This window comes from Bos indicus, chromosome 24, assembly GCF_029378745.1.
Source record: "Bos indicus isolate NIAB-ARS_2022 breed Sahiwal x Tharparkar chromosome 24, NIAB-ARS_B.indTharparkar_mat_pri_1.0, whole genome shotgun sequence".
NCBI lineage: Eukaryota > Metazoa > Chordata > Mammalia > Artiodactyla > Bovidae > Bos > Bos indicus.
Window position 1 is genome coordinate 35,596,417 of NC_091783.1, and position 16,988 is coordinate 35,613,404.

The window sequence follows — 16,988 nt, forward strand, 5'->3', positions numbered from 1 at the left end:
TTATGATGTGTGGGCTCTGCCCCAGGACCATATGTGCCCTTCCTGACCCTGTTGAAGCCACATGTCTGGACCCTGGCATTCGGCCCCACCCCTCCAGTGCTCAGGGCTCTCTGCCTCTCCATAGGAGACTTGTACCAACCTGCAGGCTTCCCGCTCTTTCCGGGAAGAGCCACACAGCTCCAGGCTTGATAAAGCAAGAGCTTCCAGCTGCGAGCACAAGGACCCAATCCCCAGGCCATGAACGCTTTCTGTCCCTGGATAAAGCCCAAATCTCAATCATGTGGCCCTCGGTGTTTCTGTGACTATGAATTTATGGTATCTTTGAATCCTCAGTAAGCATGCACTTTTCAGATGTCAGCAATCCTTAAATTACCGTTTTCTTCAACCCGAAGAATGCCACACACGTACCTGCTCCTCTCCCGTGTTTATGAAAACGAGATGTGAAGACATTCTTTCGCAGAAAAGTTTTGCATCCTCAAAAAAGTCTCTCTCAGTTGAAAAATAGTAGCATTTGTCTGTGAAGTTCTTCCAGTAAGGCAGGCAGCCTAGGAATGCAAAGTTTAAAAATGCCGATGAAAACATACACATGCTGAAAACACTATGCCTTTAGGAGGCATGGCCACAGCCCGGCTTCCCCAGCGCCCGTATGCTGAGTCTGTGACTGATGTTCCCGAACGTTCTAGGGGCCAAGACCAGTCCGAGGAAGTAGGTGGCCTGCAGGACACATGGTGGTTACAACCACTTAAGCGGGCCTTTGTGTCTGGATTAGTCTTTACAACGACAGAAGTAACAGACACAGAAATAACAGGCAGCACAGGCTCAGGTGGGCCCCATCAGCCCGGGATCACACAGAACCTGTAAACAAGAGGCTGGGAGAGCTGGGCTCACAGAAAGACGCAACTAAGGGGGACTGCAGGGAACCAAGTGGAATCGGCTGTGGGTCCAAGGGGAGAAAGACAGGCCTGGTTGCAAACCCAAAGCTTTCATTATCAAAGGATGAGAAGGTGCCATAATACCTTCTCAAAAAGAAACGCGAGCTGGCTTCAGGAACAGAAAGTTCCATCTGCATGTTAACCAAGGGTTGACCATCCCCAGGTGAAAGGCAGAGAATGAAGACAGGGACGGCTCTGGGGTGGCCAGCCTCAGATTTTCCTGAATTCAACGTCTGGGACCAGTTTGTCGCTGAGGACCGGACTTAGCTAATGATAAACAAGTGCTAGAGGAGCTGATGCTGTTTAGGGATAAACACACGTGACTGAAGGATGCTGCCTAGCGGGGCCAGGCGAGCAGCAGGGGCTGAAGCCCACTCTGTGTGATGCCTTCACTGCTAATAAGATTGGGTGTGTGAGGTGAACAAGGGGTACACCCCCATCCCGGGTGTGAGGGGCTCAGACTCACCATTGTCCTCAGGTGCTGTGGTCGGCTCAGTCTTAAGGGCCAGGGGCACTGCCGCCCCTGAGGGGCCCGGGGGACCAGGGGGACCCTTGATACCTGGCATGCCCGGCATCCCAGGGAGGCCTGGCAGCCCCCGTGGCCCGGGCACCCCAGGCTCCCCCACAGTGCCCTGCAGTCCCTGGAAGCCGGGGGGGCCCTGAGGGCCTGGGAGTCCATCCTTGCCCGGCGGGCCGGGGGGGCCTGGGTCCCCGCTGGGGCCCTGGGGGCCGGGCTTCCCAGGAGACCCTCGGGAGCCTTTGGAGCCTTGCAGGCCTTTGGAGCCTTTGCTGCCGCGCTCTCCAGGGGGGCCGACCGGCCCGATTGGGCCCCTCTCACCGGCTGGGCCAGGCGGGCCCGGCTCCCCCTTCTCTCCTTTCTGCCCCTTATTGCCAGTGGGGCCTGGGGGTCCCTGCTGTCCTCGGTCACCTTTTGGACCCCTGGGGCCAGGAGGACCTGAAACATAAAAAGAAGACAAAAGGCATAAGCATGAAATGCGGGACACCTCTGGTCATCTGGGACCATTTTTCACAGCAGGAAGGCTGTGTGGGTTAGGATCGCTGTGTGTGTGTGTGTGTGTGTGTGTGTGTGTGTGTGTGTGTGTGTGTGTGTGTGTCTGTGTGTGTGTGTGTGTGTGTGTGTGTCTGTGTGTGTGTGTGTGTGTGTGTGTCTGTGTGTCTGTGTGTCTGTGTGTCTGTCTGTGTGTCTGTGTGTGTGTGTGTGTCTGTGTGTGTGTCTGTGTGTGTGTCTGTGTGTGTCTGTGTGTCTGTGTCTGTGTGTCTGTGTGTGTGTGTGTGTGTGCGTGCGTGTGTGCTCAGTCATGTTTGAGTCTTTGCAAACCCAAGGACTGTAGCCCACCAGGCTCCTCTGTCCATGGGATTCTCCAGGCAAGAATACTGGAGTGGGTTGCATTTCCTTGAGATGACCTCTCTCTTATTTCCTCCTCATTCCATCGATTTGATGAATATTTATTAACTACCTGTTGTATGACAAGCACCATGTAAGGTGTGGGGTAAGGGGTTGAACTGGACTAAAAAGATGCCACGGAGTGTTGAGAGACTCTGTCCTGTAATTCCCCCAGGGCACCAGCCGGGCCTCTCCTCTCTGCTCCTCCCCTGTGCTGCTCCTGTCCCTCCAATGGTGCTGCCAGAACACAGAGGTCCTCAGGGCCGGGCCTCACTATGGACCAGGTCACCGGGACAGGAGATCTATGTTGGGGGTGCTCTCAGGGCCAGCTGAGGAGGACCAGTTTCATTTTTCCCAGTGATGCAAACAGTACATCAAATGCGTCTAATAATGCAAGTAGGGTTTGGGCTTCCCTGGTGGCTCAGACTGTAAAAATCCACCTGTAATGCAGGAGACATGGGTTTGATCCCTGGGTTGGGAAGATCCCCTGGAGGAGGGCATGGCAACTCACTCCAGTATTCTTGCCTGGAGAATCCCCATAGACAGAGGAACCTGGTGGGCTACAGTCCATGGAGTTGCAAAGAATCAGACACAACTTAGCGACTAAGCACAGCACACAGGCAAGGTAGACTAGAGAAAGAAATAGGTGCAGCATCTCACTGGCAAGGGAGGAAAAAAAAATCATTTTCCTCCAAAGGAGGAAAAAGCAGTTCCCCCTTAAAAAGGCAGGGAGGGGGTTGGAGGAAGGGAAGCAAATACTTGCTCATCTCTCCTTGCTCCAAAAGGCGGTTCACTTAACGTGGGGGTGTCCTGTTTTCTCTGAGTTCTCAAGAGTAACATCGACATCACACAATCCATCACAACCAAGATTTGTATGCAAATGACAGGTGTGCATACCTTCACATACAGTATGTCACCTGACCTTCGTCTACGGCATAGGATTCCCACAGCACATCTGAGGACACACAGAGCCAGAGACACAAAGCTCCTTGTTCAGTTACTGCGCAACTCAAGACAGATCTACCCAAGGGAATGGGGCTTCCCAGGTGGCGCTAGTGGTAAAGAATCCACCTGCAATGCAGGAGACCTGGGTTCCATCCCTGGGTCAGGAAGATCCCCTGGAGAAGGGAATGGCAACCCACTCCAGTATTCTTGCCTGGGGAATCCCATGGACAGAGGAGCCTGGCAGGCTACAGTCCATGGGGTCTCAAAGAGTCAGACAAAACCGAGTGACTGACATAGCACACCCATGGGAGTAACACATGTCCAGTTACCATCAAGGGGAGGAGCTGGGGCAGGAATTCAGGGCTTCTCGTGTTGAAATGAACACATCGTGGAGGACACTGCTCAAATATTCTACTGCCTGGAATCTTAGAGCATCCGAGATCTTGCTCTTCTACAGGAATAAGTATAAGAGCTCCGCACCCATTCTCTGGATGGAAGCACAGAGCCTTGGAGGCCGGGAGGATGGAAGTGCAGGGGAGAGGCAGGATTGGTGGGACTCCCACGCTCAGTTTTGCCTGTCCCCCTTCACCAACACACCTCCCCACTGCCTGGTGAGGACAGAACGATGAAGCACCCTTTCCCACCTCAGTAGGGGGATCTCTGTTCTCTCCTGCCCCAGACCCTAGTGGACGTCACTGCATCCACATACCATCCACGGCCACGGCCACCCCTCCATCTCTGCCCTCCCTCTGCAGAAGCCTAGGTCCTGGGCTCAGCTTTGCTCCCTTGAGCCTACCCATGACATTGCCCCTGGACTTTCAAGCCGGACCCTCTACGGAGCTGTAAGTGAGTTTATGCTGAACTAGCATGCGCTAGGGCTAGCGCTGGCTTCAGTGCGTTCCATTTAGGGTTATCTGCCCCATAAGTCAGAGACTTCGGGGTGAAACACCTTCTTCCTGAATCCATCTTACTGACTTTTGTCCATCTGCTCCTGTTGACTCCTCCCTACCATCAGCTCTCCAGGCCTCTGGGTCCTCATCTCCACCCCATTAATGGATGGTCCATTTTCTCTGGGATGTCCAGCCAGCATCTCCGACCTGGCGTGTCTACACTGACCTCGTCACCTCTGCTGTTCATGCCCTCCTCCCGTCATCTCTTATCCCACTGCATCGTCACAGCCGTCTCATCACCATCCTACACCGGGGTTCTCTCCTCTTCTCTCCCCCATCCCCTCTTTCTGGCAGATTTTTACGGTTACCTCTCAACTGCTCTTCCTACCTGATCCCTCTCCATGCATCTCACTCTGCATCTTTTGCACATTTGTCTTCCTTACACTCAGCTCTGGACCCCACTTGCTCCAGAATACCCTCTTGGTCCTCTGGTGGCAAGGCTTCCATGACCTGGTCTCACGTGTGTTGATTCATCCTCCTCTGCACCTGTGCAAATTTCTCCTCTCAGAATTCCCTCTGCCCATATCCATCTGGAAAATTCCTGCTCACCCACCATGTAATCCTCCCAGGTCACTCCAGGTGGAAGTTTTCCCTCCTTCTGTGATGTTTGGTCCTTGTTTCTTCTTCAAGGACCCTTCCCCATCTAGTAGCTAGATTACAGGCCACAGTCATTATCTAGCAAGTGTTTGTCAAATCAATGTGCCTCATGGGTCAAAAACCCCTTTGCAGGCTTCCCTGGTGGTAAAGAATCCACCTGCTAATGTGGCAGATACAGATTCAATCCCTGGTCCAGGAAGATCCCACACGCTGAGGAGCAACTAAGCCCATGCATCACAACTACTGAGCCCACGTGCCCTAGAGCCTGGGAACCGCAACTACTGAGCCCACGTGCCCTAGAGCCTGTGCTCTGCAACACGAGAAGCCACCGCAATGAGAAGCCTGCACACAGCAAGGAAGGGTAGCCCTTGCTTGCCGCAACTAGAGAAAGCCCTCGCAGCAACCAAGACCCAGCACAGCCATAAATATATATATATATATATACACATATATATAAAAGAAAGCCCGTTGCATTAGTGCTAACATTTGGGTCCAGCAGAGACTAGGAGGGAGGGATTCTAGGGTAACAGTGTCCTGCCTGGTGACCTTTATCTCATTCTAAGAAGTCACCTCCACTCAATCTATGTATCAGGTTGACCCTGGCTGCCAGTAAGACTGGCCATGGGGAGATGTCTTCCCAACTCTATTCATACTTCTGAACTGATCCTGTGATCTTATATCCATAATTTGATTTTTTTTTTTTCCAGTTTAACCTGAGGAGGCTCATTAAACAGCCTAGCCATTTAGGAAAGACAGAGGGTGAGTTTTTACTGCCAGATGGATCTCCTTTAAAAAGATAACAGCTCCTTTGTGCAGTTGAGAAAAAATGTCTGAAGAGATTAGTGGGGAAGGTGGCCTGTGTGTTCCTCTGTAAAGCATGCAGCATGATGGAAGGTTCTAGTGGAATGATGCTGACAATAGGCCAAAGCAAACAGAAATCTGATTTATTTGGAATAAGGGCAAAAATAAAAGTAACTCCCCCCAACACACAACTACTTCTGTTTTGTTCATGTTCTATGTTTGACCTTAAGAAATCCAAATAATGAGGAAGATCTGTTGGGAAATTCAAGTGCTTTAGAAATTCTTTATTCTCTTTATGGATTTGCCAATAACCAGCGTTGCTCTATCACGCATGACGGGTGGGTGATGTACTCGCAAGTTATGGGAAATGAGTTCACCCATGGCCAGGAAATAGTGCCCATTCCAGGGCCTGTCTCCCTGTTCTGAATGTTCCGACAGACCCATGTGGCAGAGAGTTGTATTTCTTCCAGAACACCCTCCTCTGGTTGCCAAAAGAATTCCAAAGACATACGATTCTCTCTTCCCCTCCTGACATGAATCCAAGACCTCCTTTACCTGGGGTGACAGCTTTTCATGAATCTTCTTTCTTTCTGGGGTCGGGTAGTATATGGTCTTTGGCTATTTCTCTCTCAACCTAAGTTACACTTGAATATCCTCACCCCCTCCACAAAGAATCATAGCTTATTTTAATAATGCCATAAAAACGCAGACCTCACAGTCAACACAAAATACCAACTGATACTAATTTCCAGATGTTGAAAAGGAAGGGAATAAAATATCAGGAGGAGATGCAAGTTTTTGCCTTGGATAAAGTCTAAAATCCTACTTGTGATGGATTTCCTAGCCGGATTAGGATAAAAACTGAATTTTTCATATGAAGCACTATATCCATCACAAATAGATTATCTGCATATTCAAAGAGACACGTGTATACCAATGTTCACTGCAGCACTGTTTATGATAGCCAGGACCTGGAAGCAACCTAAATGTCTATCAATTGATGAATGCATAAAGAAGTTGTGGTATATATATACGATGGAATATTACTCAACCATAAAGAGGAATGAATTTGAGTCAGTTGAACTGAGGTAAAGCTAGGGCCTGTTATACAGAGTGAAGTAAGTCAGAGAAAAACAAATATCATATATCAACCCTTATATATGGAGTCTAGGACAAGGGTCCTGATGAACCTATTTGCAGGGCAGGAAGAGAGGTACAGACATGGAGAATAGACAGAATTGGGAAAGGAGAGGGTGGGATGAATTGAAAGAGTAGTACTGAAATATACAAATTACCACGTGTAAAATACATAGTGGGAAGCTGCTTTACAACACAGGGAGCCCAGCCCGTCACTCTGTGACAACCTAGAGAGGTGGGGTGGTGGTAGGAGGGAGGCTCAAGAGGGGCAACCGATACAACTTTGTAAAGCAATTATCCTCCAATTAAAAAACAAATGTGTTCTCTGTTATATTGAAAAGTTTAATATAATGTTTTATATTCATGGCTGTGGATAAACTCCTAGCAGGCACACTGCTAGGACCCACGTCTTCATCCACAGCTGCCCCAGCCTTGGGAAAATATCGGCTCCAGAGCTAGAGCCGGAGGCTGGAACTCTGCCTTCAAACCCTGGGCTATGGAAAAACGTACTCTGTATGCCCTGTACTCGGGGATTCATTCATTCATATACTTGGCTCATTAAGACAATACTTGGCTTGCTCCTTAAAACCTGCTGCTGCTGCTGCTAAGTTGCTTCAGTCGTGTCTGACTCTGTGCGACCCCAGAGATGGCAGCCTACCAAGCTCCCCCGTCTCTGGGATTCTCTAGGCAAGAACACTGGAGTGGGTTGCCATTTCCTTCTCCAATGCATGAAAGTGAAAAGTGAAAGTGAAGTCGCTCAGTCATGTCCGACTCTAGCGACCCCATGGACTGCAGCCTACCAGGCTCCTCCGTCCATGGGATTTTCCAGGCAAGAGTACTGGAGCGGGGTGCCATTGCCTTCTCTGTCCTTAAGACCTAGATATTTGCTATTTATTTCTTTTTAAAAATCACTAAGAAAAAGAGCTAAAACCATTTCAAAAGTCAGGACTGGATCCCCCTACAAAGGTGATCACTAATGCTGGGGGTATATCTTCCTCAAGGACCTGGGATGCCAGTATTGGTTTTGGCATCTGGATGATCCTAGGATTTTAGGTATTACTTCAATCTTTTTTTTTTTTTTTGGTGGGGGCAGCTGTTAAAGTCAAAGTAAAATGAAATAAAATATAAGCCACTGATAGTGCCTTAAAAGTGAAAGCTCTGAAATAAATGACAAGACAGTATTCATGAGCCCATGCAATAACTTGAATTCAGAGTCGAGAAAATGGTGACATTACATGTGGGGCAGACATGATGTCCTGTACAGAACAGCAAACTGGAGGCCACGTGGTTGGCTGCCCAGCTTGGGATTTTTTTTTTTTTTTTTTTCTGCCATGTGGCTTGTGGGATCTTAGTTCCCTGACCAGGGATTGAACCCGTGTCCCGCGCAATGGAAGTATGGAGCCCTAACCACTGAACCACCAGGGAACTCCCCTGGCTTGGGATTCTGAAATGCCAGGATACCATGTTGCTGGTAAAGCTGTCGAATGAAGGCTCCAGAAATGCCTGTATATGACCAAGACCAGAACTCAGAACAGCTGTGTTTGCACTGTCAGCAAAACCTCCTCCCCAGGCTTCTAGGCTCCAGAGCCAGGAGCCTTAAACACCAGAATCCTTTAAACAAACATCTTAAAGAGGACAGGAGACTTTAAATACTGTGCTGTTGCTGCTTTGGCCACCAAGCTGCAGGCTTTGAGAAGGGCCAAGCCCTGTATCCTACCCCTGAAATAACTTTACAACTTGTTTTCCAAAAAAAACTGCTCATGCCTAACGGAAAATAGAGAAACCACTTTAATTCTTAACTGCTACTCAACATCGTGGAGACTTTTATTTTAGAACCACAAGTGGTCAGGTTGGAAGATACAGAAAAATAGTAATATCATCTGACATATTTTTCTTCTCACGCAGAGAAATGAATCACATTTATTTAACACCCACATATGAAAAAGTCATTCTGCGGTGCTTAGGTGAAAAGGAATATACAAATTAAAAGGAAATTTAAGACAGGATATTTGGCAATCGTTTTCAAGAATAATTTGGTTCTTGACCTCATGTTCAAGATAGTCAGACATCTGGAAAGCCATGGAAGCTCTTTGTCCACAGAGGAGGATATATTTAAGCCACTGTTTCTCACCAACTGGCCATGGTGTGCTTCAGTGCCTTCGAATGCCTGCACTCAATAAACGTGGATCAGGATTTCCCTAGTGGTCCAGTGGTTAAAAATCCACCTGCCAACTGCAGGGGACATGGGTTCGATCCCTGATCTGGGGAGATCCCACACGCCCCAGAGCAATTAAGCCTGTGTGCTATAAATACTGAGCCCGCTCGTCCTAGAGTCTGAGTGCTGCAACGAGAGAAGTCACTGCAATGAGAAGCCCGCACACCATAACTAGAGAGTAGCTCCCAGCAGAGCCAAAAGTAAATATATAACGTGGATCAAAAATGAGTAAAAGTCAGAGACTGGCAGCACCAGTCTGATTCCTCTCCAGCAGTAAGAACTTCTGAACTCCCATCAACCTTAAAGCCTGCATCTGTACAGCTGTGTTCTTTGTGGGCAGGAATGTTGTCTTCCACGGTGATGTACTGGCTGGGGCTACAGCAGAGGGAAAAACTTGGACAGGAACTGAACATACTCACACTTGGGTATGAATATGAGCTAAGCCTCTGCCAGGCACTGCACTGTTTTATTTACATTATCTCATTAAGTCCTTATAACTGTAATAGGTAGACAGATACTTGGTACTCATCTCCAGGGCTCTCCAGCTCTAGAACTGTTGTTCTTACCACGAAACCTCGTGGTCCTCCTGGAAGAGCAGGTGCAGGGAATTGTCTGGTTGTACTAGGAGGATGCGATTTACACCTGCATGTATTGTAGGAGTAGCTTAGGGTGTGAGGTGAACTTGCCGCCTAAGAGTGTGTTTTATGAAGTATGAAGTCTTCCATGTGCCAAATTAGGATAAAAAATGTTACATTATCTGCAACAAAAAAATAAGCCTTTCGTAAGGTTCTGGGGTTTATGGAAGTAGAGATCATTGTTGTCAGGATTTAATTTTGTTGTTGTTGTTCAGTTGCTCCATCATCTCTGACTCTTTGCAACCCCATGGACTTCAGCACGCCAGGCTTCCCTGTCCTCCACTATCTCCTTGAGTTTGCTCAAACTCATGTCCATTGAATCAGTGATGCCATCCAACCATCTAATCCTTTGTCACCCCCTTCTCCTCCTGCCCTCAGTCTTCCCCAGCGTCAGGGTCTTTTTCAATGAGTCAGCTCTTCATATCAGGTGGCCAAAGAATTGAAGCTTCAGCTTCAACATCAGTGTTTCCAGTGAATATTCAGGGTGGATCTCCTTTAGGATGGACTGGTTGGATCTCCTTGCTTCCATGGGACTCTCAAGAGTCTTCTCCAGGATTCAGTACATGACTTCATACCTAGTTTCAGATGATCATCTTGCTCAGCCATCTAATCCATCAGCTTCACATTTCAGTTCCTAATGAGGCACATGTCTGCTGTGGCTGAACTGTGCCAGAAGCATTAGGGTTCTTGGAGTGCGAGTCACACAAGAATTTCCTGCAAAGTATCAGGGTATTCTGAATCTTACAGAGGCAAACCTAACCTGCTGCTGCTGCTGCTAAGTTGCTTCAGTCATGTCCGACTCTTAGCGACCCCATGGACTGCAGCCTACCAGGCTCCTCTATTCATGGGATTTTCCAGGCAAGAGTACTAGAGTGGGGTGCCATTGCCTTCTCCCAGCCTAGGCCAATGTTAATCCCACCCTGCTCCTTCCTGCTCCATCCCATCTCTCCCTCATCCCTGGTGGTGAGATCCGGTACAGAGAAAGAGGAAAGGTGCCAGAGATGAAGTGTGGGAGGAACCACTGGAATTCGGAAGCTGGATCCCTTTCCCGCCTCTGGTTCTCTTGGAACCGCCGGTGGACATTCCCGTCCTGGAGGAAGTTGAAGAGATTGAATAGAAAGGGGGTGTCTTGGCTTGAGAAGTTTCTCAGGTCAACTCACAGAAAGCGCAGCTAACAAACAGACCAAGCATAAATGTTGGTGGGATGTAAGGAGAGAGTAACATGGAAACAAACACATTAGCATATGTAAAATAGATAGCCAATGGGAATTTGCTGTGTGACTCAGGAACTCAATCTGGGGCTCTGTAACAATCTAGAGGGGTCGGATGGGAGGGAGGTTCAAGAAGGAGGGGACGTAGGTACACCTATGGCTGATTCATGTTGATGTTTGGCAGAAACCAATACAATATTGTAGAGCAATTATCCTTCAATTAAAATTAATTTAATTATTTAAAAAAAGTAAATGGGAAAGCAAACGAGAAAAAGAAGATACCATTTAGAAACAGAGCTCTGAGGCCTTTCAGAGAGAGAGTCAGAAACCCCATCCTAAGAGACATCTCCCACTTAATATGTCTAAACAGGCCTTTTTTCTGCGTATCATGGTCAGTACCACCATCCACCTCGTTGGTGGTGGTGTTGTCCAATCGCTCAGTCATGTCCAACTCTGTGACCCCATGGACTGCAGCATGCCAGGCCTCCCTGTGCATCACCAACTCCCGGAGTTTACTCAAATTCATGTCCATTGAGTTGATGATGCCATCCAACCATCTCATCCTCTGTCGCCCCCTTCTCCTCCTGCCTTCAATCTTTCCCAGAATCCACCTTGTTGCTCAAGCTAAACACTTAGGAGATGCCCATTCCTCCACCCTGCTCATGTCTGATCCATCCACGAGCCTTGTCCAGCTCCTCACAGCTGGCCTGATCCCGTGTCCAGTTTCTGCCCACAGCACTCCACTCCGTCAATGTACCCTTTGGGCTTGGGGCACTTTGGGGAGAGAAATCTAGGGTCTTACACACCAAATGTGATCAAGAAGGGATCTGGGTGGGCTCTGAACATTCACAGCCCCTCCAGCCCATGTGTTCCTCACCCTGCAGGCACAGCCACAGAAGGCCAGTCAAGGCTATTGTCTGGTGAAGGGCAGGGCTACCCTTGATTCTCTCTCCAGAATTCCTCCTGACTGAGAAGACCCACTTTGGTCATGCATGCTACCATCCATCCCAAGTCACCCACAATGGGTCCGTCACCCCTCATTGGACCACTGCCTCCAGGATCACTTCCTGGTTATTTGTTCTTCCCCCAGCATCCAGGATGACCTTTCAAAAATATAAATCAGGTCATGTCACCACCTTCCTTAAAACTCCCCCTCACACTTAGAGTGAAATCCTGTCTTCTTGGCCTCATAGACTCCCCTGGGGCAGCCAGGAGGAAGGGCATGCATTTTCTGTGATTATCTATGGGGTTCGCATCACAGGCTTTGCACCAGACATTCTGGGCTCAGATCCCGTTTAGCTACTTATCATTCTGTAAATTTAAGCAAGTTCCTTAAACCCCTCAAAGCCTTAGTTTCCTTATGTATAACTGGCAATGAGTTTTTGAACATCTGCTTTACAGAGTGGGTGTCACAGGGGTAATTCATGAAAAGCCCTCGTTACACTCATACTTAACTTCAGTTGATAAAAATAATCAGAACGGAAACATTAACTCATTTAAAGGCAGGCTCTGAATCTATTTATTGTTAATAAATATCTCAATCTAGATATTGTTAATCTATTTATTGTCATTTATTGGTGGTGTTTGGTCGCTAAGTCATGGCCAACTCTTTACAACCCCACGGACTGTAGTCCCCCTTCTCCAAGGAAATGACATCTCCAAAGACATTTATAGCTAGAAAATATCCAGAATACCATGTTAGGATTGTTGAGGGTATTACAACTTTAAGAGACAATTAGAAAGCACTTATTTTATGAGACTGCAAGTCTGCTGAGATTTCCCCTCATTCTGAATTTCAATCGAGAAGGAATAGGGGAAAAGAAATAAATAATAAATATAGGTAATAAATAAATCAAGCACTGAAGAACTGTCTGGCTGTGTGAAAGCCCACTCTTTATTCAGAGTATGACTCTCACCTACAGTACCCCTGACAGGCATTGTCTAGCCCCTCTATAGCTGGGGCACACATACGGTTCACAGAACCCATTATATTTTCAAGCAACAGCAATTTTTATAAGTAATACTGCATAAAAACTAAAACTTATTTTCCTTTAATGAGTACCCACTAGTCTTTGTTTCACCCTCTGGAGCGCCTCAGATGTCATTTAAAATCTCTTCCACATGACAGCCTTTTGAATAGTTATAAACAGCTGCCTTATTCCGCACTAAGCAGTCTCTCCTATAGGTTAAAGTTCCAGGTTCTTCGATCCTTCTTCACGGCACATGGTTTCTAGACCCCATCACTCACCCTGGTCCTATTTTTCTGAGCATGCTGGTCTGTGAGCATCCCCTGTTGATCGGACTCCCCAACATACACACTATCCTCGGGGAGTGGTTTTGCCATGCTAAAAGGAGGGAGTATCACCTCCTCATTTTGGATATCATATTTTTATTAATACAGCAAAAGACCACATGAGCTTCCCTGGCAGACACACTGAGTTGCTTTACAGTCTACTAAAACGCCCCACGCTTTTCATGCACACTTCCTCTAAGTCATGCCCACCGCCCCCCCCCATCAACATTTGTGTTTGGTCTTCTCTATCTACAACTGGGGATTTTCATGTCTCCCCCATCTACTTCATTTTGTTGGCATCTCTTTACTGTTCCAGCCTCTGCAGACCATTTTGGATCAAGATTCTCTGACCTGTTAGTTAGTATACACAGTTTCACATCACACAAGTATTGGCCTTCATCCACGTCCTCATGCTAGTCCCAGCAAAGCTGTTGAGCGGGCCCTGCCATCTGCCACTCAGCTCTGCTTCCAGGCTCAGAGGGGCTCATTTAAATATCACTCTTTATATTCACTCAATTAGCATGGCATTCACACCCAAGGGTGACTCCCAGTGACTCATGCCCTTGTATAATCCTTTCCCCTTAAATATGGAACCTGTAACCTGCTTCTGACCAACTGTATATGGCAAAGGTGATGGGATGTCACTCTCTTGACTAGGCTACATTATATAAGACTCTATCTTTGCAGGCTGGAGTGAGAGAGACTCCCTTGCTGGGTGTAAGAAACTGCAATGGTTTGAGATGGCCACATGGCAAGGGGCTGGGGTGACCTTTAGGACCTGACAGCCCATCTTACCATCCGGATTGCCAACAGATGAATTCTGCCAAGAACCTGAAGGAGTGTGAAAATGAGGCTTTCCCTAGGCAAGACTCTGATGAAACCACAGCCCCTCACTGAGCCTGTACCTGGGCAAGACCCTAAGCAAAGGATACACCTCTACTGTGCCCAGACTCCTGACCATAGAAACTGTGAGATGAGAAATGGGTGCTGTAAGTGCTGAGTTTTAGTAATTTGCTATGCAGCACAGAAAACGAATACAACCAATAAACCCATTAATTGATCATTCATCCAGCACTGATTGCTCCACCTTGTTCTGAAGGGTACCACTGCCAGGAGCCTCGCTGAAGTCCAGATATGCTATTTTTCATTCTCCTAGTTTAAATAATATACTATCTCTGTTACTGTCAGGAAATAAAATGAAGTTCATTGGCCTTCTTCTTAGTGAAGTCATTCTGATGATTATTGTTTTCCTGAAAGCTCAAAAATGATCTAATCTGGTCCAAGGACTTTCAGTTTACACAGATGACCTGGTTTGGAGTAAAACTCAGATTTTATATGTAAGTCACGTCATTTCCCTCCCCTGTGGCCTTACAGTTACTATGATGGCCAGTCATCCATTGTTCTTGGCACTTGGAAGTAGCAATCTCTTAATGGTCACTCCATGATCTAAAAGATTGAATCTTTCTTCCAAAGGAGCCCAATTTGTGGCATTGAAATAGCTAGGCACTGAAAAATTCCAAATTAACCAGTCTTTTATTCACAAACATTTAATGGAACACCTTTAAGCACTGTCCACAAATTCTTAGTTATGCTTCCCTTCTATTTCCTTTCGAGAAATAGAACTTAATTCCCCTCCCCTTTGAGTGTGAGATGGACTTAGTGACTTGTTTCTAAAGGAGAGGATATGGTGGAATGATGGTATGTGACTTTTGAGGCTAAAAGACATCTTGGCTTCCTTCTTTCTGTTTCTCTTGGATCATTTGCTCTGGAGGCAGCCAGCTGCCCTGCTGTGAGGACACTCAAGCAATTTCACATGATGAGGAACCAAGGCTACCTGCCAATAACCAACAAGTCCAAGAGCCATATGAACGAGCCATCTTGGAAGCAGCTCCTCAGCCCCAATTAAAGCTTCAGAAGACTACAGCCCCAGGGCTTCCCTGGTGGTCCAGTGGTTAATTCTGGGGACATGAGTTCCATCCCTGTTCCAGGAAGATTCCACATACCTCGGGGCAACTAGGCCCAGGTGCCATAACTACTGAAGCCCCCAAGCACCTGGAGCCCACGCTCTGCAACGAGAAGCCCGTGCACCGCAACTAGAGAGGAGCCCCTACTTGCCGCAGCTAGAGAAAGCCTGCGAGCAGCAACAAAGACCTCCCTGCCCCAGCACAACCAAAAATAGATAAATAAGAAGACTGTAGTTCCAGCCATCATCTTAACTACAACCTCATGAGAGATACTGAGCCCAAACCACCGACTTACACTAAGGTACTCCCGAATCCCTGACCCACAGGAACTACACAATAATACAGGCTTATTGTTTTAAATTGTCGAGTTTGGGGGTCATTTGTTCTACAATCATAGATAACAATGTGAAGTTCAGAATTTCCACTTACCTTGCAGGATGGTAAAATTCTTGATGAGCTGACCATGCTTGGAGTCTACCAGCTTCATTTCTTCCATAATCACTGACAAGTTGGCCACTTCCGTGTCCAACCTCGACCTCATCAAATCTTGCTGCATCCTGAGAGAAACAGAATCCAAACGGATGTTGGCCAGCGTGTTGTTCAGGGAGGTCAGATCGTCCGTGTGTTTGGTCAGTGTGTCTGTGCACGTGGTCCTGACTTCGTTCAGGTTGCTGGTCAGCGTCCGCAGGTAGTGGGCTGTGTAGCTGATATTGCTGATGATGTTCACAATGTCTGACTCAAAGAGCTGGAAGCGCTCCTCGAGCTGGCTGAATTTGGCCGCCGTTCTGTTCTCCGCATCCCTGTGTACGTCCTGCAGGTCCTTCAGGTTCTGCTCGTTGGCTTGGGAGGCTGTGGTGATATTGTCCATCTGCCCTGTGAAGGAGCTGAGCTGGCTGTTCATGTCCTCCAGGGTGTCGTTGTTGGCTTTGGCCAAGGCGGAGTTATTGGCAGCCAGCGTCTGCAGGCTCTGCACCTTCTCCTTCAGCCAGTCCGTGTCCTTCTTGGCTTGAAGGAAGACCTGCTGTAGGTTCTGGAAGTCGTTCTTGATGCGCTGGATCGCCTGGCTCGTGTCATCCACGGAGCGCTGCAGATTCGTGATGAGGTTCCTCTGCTGCACCTGGGTTAGGTTCAGATTGTTGAGGTTCATGATGACCACGTTGTGAGAGTACATTTGGCTCTGCAGGTTGCCCTGCAGCACGCTCGTGTCCTGCTGAAGATTCGTGACGTAGCCGTTATACGCCTGCAGGGTTTTGTTGACAGTGGTGATGAGGAAGGAGTTATTCTCCAAAGTTTCCTTCAGTTGGCTCTGCCGGTCCACCAGCGCGTCCCCGCTTGCCTGTAACTTCTCCAGCGTATCTTTGTTCTTGCTGGTCTTTTCTGTGATCTCACGAAGTTGCTGACGGAGATCCAGGATGTCTGACCTGAAGGTGGAGAGTTCTGAGTTGGTGCTGAGCGCTTTCTTTCCTGTTTGGTCCCCTGGAATCAGACACATGTTACTCAGGTTGGTGGGATGGAGACGTGTTCGAGTGAGGTCACAGATTCCCAAGAATAAAATAGTTTTATTCCTAACTGGAATGTGCCCTATTTTGGACAGAAAACTTGTGTCATGTGCTCACTGCATGCATTAGTGTAATCCACATCTCTGTTAGACCTGGGTCCTCAGGAATTGGAAAGGGTGCAGAATACCAGCAAAGATTAACTTGAGTGAACACTTTTCTCATGGAAGGAGGAGGAATTTACTTGTTTCTAGAACACTAGGAAGGATGACAAGAAGGCAATAACCTTCTATTTGTTAAGTTCACCAAAACTATTCTTTTAAAAATTGGGGGGAAAATCGCATAATAAAATAGGCTAGAATCTTCTGTTTCTCAAAATCACCAAAATTCTTCTTTAAAAATTTGGG

General features: G+C 47.6%; 1 protein-coding gene across 1 annotated transcript in view; it reads right to left on the reverse strand.

The window, feature by feature from the left end:
- Positions 1–16,988, reverse strand: part of COLEC12 (collectin subfamily member 12) — a 184,626-nt gene that overhangs the window by 12,383 nt on the left and 155,255 nt on the right. Inside the window, exons 5-7 of the mRNA XM_019986622.2 lie at positions 15,515–16,561; positions 1,399–1,887; positions 409–545 (exon numbers count right to left, since the gene is read on the reverse strand). Of these exons, the coding sequence (XP_019842181.1) occupies positions 409–545; positions 1,399–1,887; positions 15,515–16,561 (1,673 nt within the window). The remainder of the gene's footprint in view (positions 1–408; positions 546–1,398; positions 1,888–15,514; positions 16,562–16,988) is intronic.